We start from the raw sequence: 11,473 nt of genomic DNA on the forward strand, positions 1-11,473 counted from the left end.
TAATTCACTGAAATCAACACACGTCAATATAAATTAATTGAATAGCACGCACTATGTGATAGATAATTCAAGCGGAACTTCTTAACTTGTACTAATGACCTCGCAAATTTTATTTTATCGTAGTTTCTGAACAATTTAAATTGTTTGGGTGCAAACGATGTTTCCACATTCAAGATTTTAGAGAAAGAACTCGAATGGACCGAATAATCGAATCCTATTCTCTTGTGTTCACCGAAATGGAGTGACATTTACCTTGACGATCCTTTATAGAAATTTTATGACAGTAATTTGGAAAAGTTCTTAAGATATCGGATTAGGATTCATTGCCAATGCATTGTCTACAATACGACTTACAAAAAAGAAATATTTATAATATTTAGTGTGATTTTCATAAATTTATCTATATCATCTGACACAATAAAAAAAAACAGAGAATGAACATTTTCCAAAATCACTTCAACGAGCAACTCCCTTTTTATACATTAGTATATCTAAATTATTCAAGCTTTGCACGGATTGTGCATCCATACATGGCTTGCATATTACACTGTATAACTACACATAGCACGTGAGTTGAATGCAGTCGGAGCCTGGGGTATATAGCGAAACCACCTCCCCCGCTCTCTGCACGCCTCGCCTCGCGCGCCTGCAGTGTAGTGCTGTGACGTCCTTGACAGTTATCGTACGGTTACCGTGTTATCGCGTTGATACTGAACTTGCGATAGCCTGTAATTTTTGTTAATAATGACTGACACAAGTCCTTTAGATTCCGTTCAAGAAAACGAGGTGTTTTTTCATCGCCAATTTGAGAGTGAGAAAAAAATTTGAGATTTAATTATTATTAGGTTAAAATGGTAATTTTAAAGCATTGTTTAAATTTATCGACACACTTATGATTATGGTCATTAATTATAATTAGGTCACATCACTATCGCATTGCTAAACTCTGCATTCAACTCGCGAGTTATTTGTACGTATTATATTGTTGCCTGGAGCCCAAGTTAATTCATGTAAAATTGCATCAATTATAATAATTATTAATAGTAATTTTAAAAGAAACATATGTAAGTATCGAGCAATTCTATTGGTACACAGCACCTACTACAGTAAATTAATTATAAAGTATTTTAACATCTCAAGTCATTCAATAAATTCCATTAATATCTTGGCTCACATTGTGCTTATTGTAAAATATTCAAAAACATGAACTTGCGAATTTCTATGCATAGTAATGAGTATTACGGCTTATTTCATTTTTATGAAGATAATATTACAGGTTTTCTCAGTTTGAACATAATTTGATGAAGTTTATTTTGTTGGGTTTATATTTCTAAAGCTATTTAATGTTTTGACGCTCAAACTCTGCATTATTTATTTAAAACAATTTCACTAATGGATTTTCGGTCCTTCATAGCCATTATTTCTGGGCATTTCTATTATTGGATCGCTCTTGTAACAAGGAAAGATGATAATATAACAAGATCAAATCATTGGGCTCATATCCTAAGAAGGAAGATATGGAGTCTTTTAATCGTGAGCACTTTTGATGCTCTTTTAAGACTTAAAAAAACACCAGTATAATTTTGCAAATAATTTACTACGCATTCTTACCAATAATTCTTCAAATACTATTACTAATCACCAATAACACATCCGTGCCCTTGTCCTATCGGGGTAGGCAGAGACAACAGAATGCCACTTGCTTCTATTCTTACAAACCTCACGCGCTTCCTCTACATTCATTACTCTTTTCATACATGCTCGCCGGTTCTGGGTGCTCCGGACCGTTTCCATTTTCCAAAACATCCCGAAAATGAATTCGTTTACTCTCGCGAACGGAAGGATACGCAGTGGTCGCCGTAAAAATGCATAAATAATATAATGTCTATGTATAGATTTAAAAGCATAGACATTATACTCAGTACCTTTGTCAATACATATGTGAATCCGGAAGGTGGCGCAGAGTGGGTAGCGCGGAGAACTGTCGATTAATGAATATTATTGGAAATTGAAAGAGATTTGTGTATGATTTGCATTACATAAATGTAATGGTAATATTATATATATTTTTTTATGTAAATAAAGGACGAGACGAGCAGGACGTTCAGCTTATGGTAATTGATACGCCCTGCCCATCGTAATGGAATCCATTCAGAATTAATGAAAAACCCAAAATTCCAAGCGGCACTACAACTACACTCGTGACCTTTAGACGTAAGATGTTACGTCTCATTTGCCCAGTAATTTCACTAGCTATGGCGCGCTCCAGACCAAATCACAGTAATGCTTAGACATTACTGCTTCACGGCAGAATAGGCGCTGTTGTGGTACCCATAATCTACCCGGCATCCTATGCAAAGGAGCCTCCCACAGTTTCTTTTCCACAATTTCTTTTGATTAATTTGAAAATAAAGATTTAAAAAAGAATTATGGTTGAAGTAGTTCGGGAGCGCAAAGTAATACGAGTTGAGAGGTGTAGTATGCTATGTAATGCCAGACTGCGAATAACAAAAAAAAAATATTAATATAAGATTAGATTCAAACAAACTAATGAAAAATCTATTCTGTTTTTTGTATTTAACATTTATAGGAAGAAGTATCAAGCAACATAAAACTTAATCTGGGTAAATAGAAGCTTTTGGGAAAATTCGCAATATGTGAGCGTTAGGGTAAGGTTGTGATTTAGGAAACGAATGGATGCTCATTTGCTGACATGGTTGGTAGGACAGAAACATGAATGTGATTTTCTGTAGAAATTTCATCGTACATTGTCACTGTCGTAATATATAATATATGAACTAACACTAAGAATAGATCTACCTACAGATCAGAGGTTTTTGATAATATTTAAATAGTACATAATTTTGTAACTTATATAGGAACATGTAAAAGGGCGTCCAAGCGGTCAGCTAAGTCAAGTTTACTGAGCCTGTTATACTCGGACCTGATGCATGTCATTTCCAAATTCGATAGTTTCTGACACACAATATCTTTCGCTATGCGATAGCATGACTGAGGATCGCGGTCATTGTCGACTACGGATGCTGTAGCTATGATACATGTCATCTGCCTCCGTGGTGCCTGTTTATTGCATCTCTAACAATCGACATAGTTGAGGGTGGGCTTTTTACTTAATTGTTCCATCTGGTAAGGGACCGTCCGCGTTCTTGGTTACCTTCAGTATTTCCAAGTTCAATATTTTTTTCAAGACTCTCATCTCTCCTCTTCATTATATGACCGAAAAAGGAGAGAATTATCTGGTTATAGATTGTAGAGAGGCAGGTTCGAACATGAATTCGTTATCCAGCACCACAGCTCAGATGTTTCTACCCTTTACCTTTCTCACTTATATCGAGTGTATTTCTGGATAAATTGGTTACAAAATACTTATTCAACCGCCATCTGGGTCAAGCTGTTACTTGCATCAGCCAGTACAATCTCAAATCAAAACAGGCAATTGTATAAAAACCTTTTTACAATCTAAACAGTATAAAAAGCCGACTAACCTGTACTTATAAAAAAAACATGCTTGACTGTATTAAATTTAGTTTGAGCTTAACTTACTCTTTAGTTTATAGGAAAAATATTTATATTTAGTATAATTTAAATTATTACTTAAACGATTCCTTATCAGCTAATTCACAGTCGGCCATAGTATCTTAATATAGCAATTTTACTATATCTGTACAATATCCGCCGACTTCACCGCACAGTTCTATTCGGAAAAGCATATGGACAAACGTAAATATAAGAGAACCCATGCATATCACTGTATAGACGCAACAACTTGACACATCTGCCTATCACGTAAATTGCTCTTAGTCAAAACAAATATACTAGAGGCATTAAAATAAAATCAAATTTAAAATTAGAACGATACAATGGAACAGGGAATTTAAGTTTGAAATAACGAAAAGCGGTTAAATTTGAAATGAGAACTAGCTGTGTAGCCGTGACGTCATGGCAGATGGCGTTAGTCGGTCGCGTCTTAGCACGTCGGTCGTAGATAGCGTAAGGATTAATAAATGCTGATTACTGGCGGTCCATTGCTCGGAGGTTCTCTTCTACGGCCTCCTGCGAAGCCTCCGAGAGGTCGGTTGCTTGAATGTACTTCTGTACGCCGACCAGCGACTTTTTCAACGCATCGAAAGAGCTACAATACAACATCTTCTTTTTGACCTTGGCGGTGTCTGGGCACCATGACATTAAGAAAAGCTTCTGTTTATTGCTTGCCTCTGATGTGCCCTGACATTGGTGGGTATATTCAAAGTCGAATAGGCCATATCTGCACTCGCCGGTGCCCCCCTTCTGCAGGTCCTCAAGGAACTGGTCGTACTCAGCGTTCCGCTCGCCGACCGTCTCCACGTCGATCTGCTTCTCGTCGCGGATGCAGAACACCACGTTGCGGTGCTTCTTGTCCTTCTTGATCTCCTCATATGTCGTCTTGCACGCGTCCGACACGGTCATACCAGACGCCATTTTTGAAGTAATACACGTAAAAAATCCACCAGTCACCACAAATTTCACCGACTACACGACCTTGTCGTTTGGGTCTTCTGTGCCATCGCGAATAAAAATTTTTGGGCAACAAAGCAGACTCCTAACGTTCGTTTTAATGATTAAACGGGTCAACGAACCAAAAATAAATTTGTCAAGAGAAGACACGGCGCGGAGCAAGCTGACCAGAATCACTGATCACAGAAGGAGAGCGGAGAAGCGGGTTATGTGAGTAAATCTTTTCACTATCCTGTCAAATTTCCTTTTATATTTTCCTGGTGATCTTTATATGTGTTTCGTGTAATAATAGGGATTAGAAAAAGCCCGTCCAGCACGTTGCATATATAATTTAGTTAGTGAAGTGATTAAAATCTCACGTTAGTTACTTGTTTTGTATTTGAATTTATTTAATAAATAAAAATGGAAGGAATCGTAGTTGTACCTTCGGAAGTTTTGAAAATAATTCCAGTATTCAGTGGAGAGACAAGACTCTTATCGTTGTTCATCCGCAAAACAGAATACATTATTAGTTTATATAGAGGAACTGAAGTACAAAATGAATATCTTTTTAATGCAATTACTAGTAGATTAGGCGGGGAAGCAGCTAACTTAATTGGTGAAAGAGAATCAATACAGACTTGGGTTGAATTAAAACAAATATTACAGGATCATTTTGGGGATCCAAGGACGGAGGATTGCCTTGTCCTTGAGTTAGAAAGTTTGAAAATAAATAGAGGCGAAAGTTATTTAGATTTTTGTAACCGAATACAACAAATAAGGAGTATTTTAATAGCCAAAATTAATGAAACTGTCGATGATGCAGCTGTTAGGTTATCTAAACAAAATATATACACGGATCTTTCTATGAAAGTTTTCTTGTTTAATTTGCCAAAATATTTAGTAAGGTTAGTGCGATTGAAAAATGTCTCAACATTAGAAGACGCATTAAAAGCTGTTTTAGAGGAACAATATTTTCAAGAAGTTTATGATCAAAAACAAACAAGGTCCACTCAAATTAATCAAAACTTTCAACGGCGAAACATCCACCACTATAATTTTAATCAACAAGCATCGACAAGTACATACAATAACTTGCCGAAATTGCAACGGTATATTAATAATTTCACCTCTCATCGTAATAATTCACCACATTATGCATTTCAAACAGAAAATAGGAAATCAAAGGAATAAACCCGGAATAACTTTTCTCCGCATAATTCATTACAATTAAGAAACAATAATAGGAACCAGAATAATCCTTTGAATCAAAATAATCCATCCTATAATCATTATAATACATTGGAACAAGCGAGGCCGCAGTTCCCACATCGGCAAAATGCTGACAACGCTCGTCGCGGCTCGCAACACGTACAGCCAACGCCGGCGACGGGATCAGGTTGCAATACCGATGTAACCATGAGAACAGCTAGTTCGAGACGTGTAAACTATACCGATTATAACGATAATGAAAATAATGTGTTACCAAGTACTTTTAATGATAATGAACAAGTAGGAAATTTTTACATAAGGGCCCCTACACACGAGAACGGATAAAATTAAATTGTAATATATTAAATCTCCCGCATATACGTATACCAGAAATTAATGCTATCTTTATGATTGATACCGGTAGTCAACGCTCGTTTATAAGCCCAAAGTTAGCGAATCAATATTTTTGCGACTTCAAGCGAAACGAAAATTTTGAAGTTATTAGTACTCATGCTAGTAGTAAGCATAATGAAGTAGTGTTTATACCTTTACCTAGATTATTTAAAAGTGATGAATGGCACAAATTTTATATTTACTGTGTTGATGATAGGTATGACGGCTTAATTGGTAGTGATTTATTGACTCAACTTCACGCAAATATCGATATGAAAAATAAAAAATTATTTACAAAGGGCACTTGCATACCGATTATTTATAGTCGGCCAATACGTGAAATTTATGTATTACCTCCACGTAGCGAATTAAGGGTCAAACTTCCAGTAAATTTGTTACATGGTGAGGGCATATTAAACTTCACAGAATTTACTGAAGTTGTTAGAATGCCAACAGCTTTAGTAAACTGTATACATGGTTACGCGACAACTGTTATTCAAAATTCCAGATCCGAGCAAATGGAATTAACAGTGACTTCTTCTTTTAAAGTCGAACAGTACTCAGGAACGAATTTAGAATTTGATAGGGTAAATTTAAATTTTACTGATAAGTTTAATTATAACATAGATCAACTGTTAACAGATAATTTAACAAAGTTAAGAGTAGATCATATGAATGAGGAGGAAAAGCAATCAGTAATTAATATTTGCAAAGAATTTAAAGATATTTTTTATTGTGAGGACGTACCTCTTTCTTTTACTAATGAGGTAAATCACAAAATTAGGACTAAAAATGAAGATCCAATACATATTAAAGCTCATAGGTTACCGCCTACACAAACAGCAGAAATTAGGAACCAAGTAGAGAAAATGCTCAACGATAACGTGATTCAAAAGTCTTTTTCACCTTGGAGTGCACCGGTTCATCTGGTACCCAAGAAAGTAGATAATTCAGGCATAAAGAAATGGAGAATGGTCATAGACTACAGACGCCTTAATAAAATAACTATTGACGATAAATACCCTCTTCCGAACATCAATGATCTTTTTGATATGTTAGGCAAGAGTACATATTTCACAACTTTAGATTTAGCGAGTGGATACCATCAAATAGAGGTGGAAAATAAGGATAAAGCCAAGACAGGATTTAGCACCCCTTTTGGTCACTACGAATTTAATAGAATGCCATTTGGCCTAAAAACGGCAACGGCTACATTCCAGCGAGCAATTGACAACGTTCTAAGGGGATTACAAGGTATCCATTGCCTCGTATACCTTGATGACGTAATAATCTTTGCTAAAAGTATTCAAGAGCATAACGAAAAACTTAGGGCTGTATTTGAAAGATTTCGCGAAACTAACTTAAAAGTGCAACTAGATAAATCTAATTTTTTACGTTAGGAAGTGTTATATTTAGGGCACACGATAACTAGCGAGGGCTTACACCTAATAATGATAAAATAGAAGCCGTACTAAAATATCCTATACCGAAAACCACAACGGAAATCAAAAGTTTTCTTGGCCTTATAGGATATTATAGGAAATTTATTAAAGACTTTGCGAAAATTACAAGGCCGCTGACAGTCTGTTTGAAAAAAGGTAAAAGTATTGTTTTAAATGCTGATTATATAGAAAGCTTTGAAACTTGTAAAAAACTTCTCACAAATGCCCCATTATTACAATTCCCAGATTTCAATAAGCCTTTTATTTTGACCACCGATGCATCAAACTATGCAATCGGGGCAGTACTTTCACAAGGCACTATAGGCTCAGACAAACCTGTGGCATATGCTAGCCGAACTTTGAGTGATACAGAGTCTAGGTATAGCACCATAGAGAAGGAACTTTTAGCAGTCATCTGGGCAGTAAAGCATTTCAGACCGTATTTGTGGGGTAAAAAGTTCCACATTTATACAGATCATAGGTCCTTAGCCTGGCTTTATTCACTTAACGAAAAAAATAGTAAACTCACTAGATGGCGCCTTAGACTTGAGGAATATGATTTTGAAATTAATTATAAAAAAGGGTCACAGAACTCAAATGCAGATGCTTTATCTCGTGTAAAAATAAACAGCTTAAGAGCGGATAGTAATAATATCGTAGTTAGTTTAAATGGTAGACAAATCAGGGAAATAAAGGTTAATATGTTAGATAATGACAGCGAATCAATGCAAGTTAATATAGATGATAAATAAACTACTAGAACTTTAGAAGATAAAAATGAAAGTGAAGTAACAATTAGCTTATCAGAATCGGACTCAGATAGGATGAGTATAGATAGAAAAGAGATTCCTGTCATAGACATATCGGAATCAGATGACGGAGCTACTGCTCACTCAATAACGAATAGGGAACATGAAGGCATACCAATTTTAAATGAAGCCATTGATACCAAACCTAGACAAATACTTATCTACATTTGGTATAAAAATGACATCAGTGTAAAAGACATTTCTAATAATAGCCAAAAAATAATTAAGGTTCACATGCCTGCTATTAACAATGAACATTTAGTTAAACAGTTTTTAAAAGAGTATATAGACTTTAAACAAAAGAATTTCATTTATTTCGAAGAGGAAATATTTAGGAAAATCTTTAATAAAGTAGTAACAGCTTTATATAAAAAAGGCTCTCAAAATTTAATAGAATGTACAGAGAGAGTAGTTAATGTAACAAATGAAGAAGAGCAAAGAGAGATTGTTATTAAATATCATGAGGGCAAAACTGTTCATCGGGGTATACGAGAAACATTCACAAAGCTTAGAAGACACTATTGGTGGTCTAACATGAAAGTTATGATTTCTGCCATAATAAATGCATGCGAGCAGTGAAGGAAAATGAAATATGATAGAAAACCCATTAAGCCCCCAATACAACTCACTCAAACACAGTGTATGCCATTTTAAGAAGTTTTTATGGATCTTTTGTATATAGAAAATAATTATTATTTAACTATAGTGGACGCGTTTAGCAAGATAGCGCAAGCATTTAATGTACCCAATAGAAGTACGCCGGAAATTGTTAAAGCATTAATTAAGTACTTTAGTATCTATGGAGTCCCAAAAAAGATAAATAGCGACCCCGGCACTGAATTCAATAATAATCTAATTAAAGAATTACTGAACTTGTACAAAATTGAAATGCATGTAGGGACACCAAACAACCCCAATTCAATGGGTATTGTTGAACGTTTTCATTCGACAATTCTTGAAATTTATAGGTTAGCAAAATATGAAAAAAGCGACCAAGATGCAGCATCAGTAATGACATATGCTATTATGGCATATAACAACACTATTCATAGCGTAACGAATTTCACACCTTTTGAAATAGTATTTGGACATACAGAATCAGGAAATGCGTTTGATATAGATAGAGATAAAAAATTATTACAGAAATTAGTTCAAGATCATAGGAAAAGACTCAAGGTATTATATGAATATGTAAGCGAAAAGATTATAGAGAATAAAAGTAAAGTGGTAGAGAAAAAAGGCGGTGAAAAGCCTCCAGAGATACAGGAAGGAAACGAAGTTTTCATGAAAACAACTAGGAATCGAAAAGGCAAGGAAATGCCACGGTAAGAAAAAGCCAAAGTTATAGGGAAAATTGATAGGAATATTGTACCGGTAAAATTAGGGAAAAGGAATACAAAAGTAGCAATAAAAAACGTAAAACGCCCTCCACAGGTGGTGGCAAGCAGCCTTGACGCTCCTGGTCCTAGTGGAATCAGTAAGCAGCGTAAACCTGCAAGATATGAATCAGAATCCGGGAATAGCGCCGTTACGGATAAGTACAGCAGTGATTCAGAATAGCCAGTGGAGTATTTTTAAGACGTTAGATTTAGAAACTTTAGCTAAATACTTAGAAACTAATATAAACCAGTATTTTAGATTAAAAGATATGATTTACTCGCAAAATGAGTATCATAATGAACTTGTAGGATTAGCTTCACAGATTGAATCTTTTATGCAACTTACAAAAGATAGATTTAAACAAATTATTCCCAGTAAAAGGCTAAAGAGAAGCTTAATAAACCCGTTAGGTTCTATTATTAAATTAATTTCAGGCAATTTAGACAATGATGATGCTATTAGATATAATTCCGAGATTACTCATCTCAAGGACAGAGAACATTCGGTAGAAAGAAAACTGTCACTTATGCAAAAGGCTTTCGATAAGCTTGTTAATGTTTCAGATGATTTAAAACATTACACAACTTACTTCGACTGAATATTAAAACTTCGCAGCTACGAACATTGCAGTATAATCAGTCAACAATACATAATATAGTCAGTCAAATGAATACTCTTTATCAAATCTCAAATAACTTTCGAACTATCTATAATGTAATACAAGAGATAGAAACAGCAATAGCCTTTAGTAAAATACATATACTTCACCAATCTATAATCAATTCTACAGAATTATTTAATACATTATTAGAAATAGAAAAATATCATAGATTAGTGTATACTGTAGGTAAAGACAACCTAATGAAATTAGAAAGTACTATAGTTCTTAAATCGTATTCTGATAATAATAAGTTAGTTTTTGTGTGGGAAGTTCCCCTGTTAGACACGATCACATATAATTATTACAAAATTATCCCGATACCTATATATAATCCTATTTCTTTAAAAACATCTGTTATAATTCCCGAGTATCCTTACCTCATAGTGAATGGATTGAAATACAGACCCGTGTCAACTCCATGCCAGCAAATAGAGAATGATTGAGAACTTTGTAAGGAAGATAACATCGTGCAATACGCTGACACTACGTCTATAGAACAAATAATGCTTCTTAAAAACTATTCTTCATGTCATAAGAATGTTGTACAAATAGAGGACCTTAGAAGTCACCTAGTAAAATAGAATATGGTTATATTTCACAAAGAAAAACGTAATTCTTACTGAGACCTGCAAAGAGGAAGCCAGGAAATACAACCTAAAAGGAACATTTTTGGTAATTCCCAATGAAAGCTGTGAAACACAAATCGGCGACAAGATTATCAGTAAAGTAGCTGAAACAAGGACACCCGAGGTGAAATTGCTGCTAAATCCTGTAACGATGCCAGAGCTGCAACAAGAAATCAGAATAGAAGACAGCCAGGTCGACCTTCGCGGTGTAGACCTTAACGATATCAAAGATATTCTCAATAGTGCAAAATACAATAGTGAAAGTGGTGATAAAAATAAAATTTCAGTGACCCAGGATATAAGTGTATGGACAATAAGTATCATAGTAATAATGTTTGTGTTTTTAATAGCCTTTGTAATTGTTAAATTAAAGTTGTTTAAGAAAATCCTTCAGATACGTCGAAATCATCTGGAACCAAAAGATTCGTCTCCAGCTGATTTCTCTCTTAAGGGGGG

The 11,473-nt window shown here is 34.9% G+C and overlaps 1 protein-coding gene across 1 annotated transcript; it reads right to left on the reverse strand.

Annotated features, from left to right (window-relative positions):
* Positions 1-3,794: 3,794 nt before the first annotated feature.
* On the reverse strand, positions 3,795-4,533 carry LOC126975274 (cofilin/actin-depolymerizing factor homolog). The gene has a single exon (XM_050823086.1). The coding sequence runs from the start codon at positions 4,477-4,479 to the stop codon at positions 4,033-4,035; it is 447 nt and encodes a 148-aa protein (XP_050679043.1). The 5' UTR covers positions 4,480-4,533; the 3' UTR covers positions 3,795-4,032.
* Between the last annotated feature and the right edge of the window lie 6,940 nt (positions 4,534-11,473).

Source organism: Leptidea sinapis, chromosome 35 (genome assembly GCF_905404315.1).
Source record: "Leptidea sinapis chromosome 35, ilLepSina1.1, whole genome shotgun sequence".
In the NCBI taxonomy this organism is placed as follows: Eukaryota; Metazoa; Arthropoda; class Insecta; order Lepidoptera; family Pieridae; genus Leptidea; species Leptidea sinapis.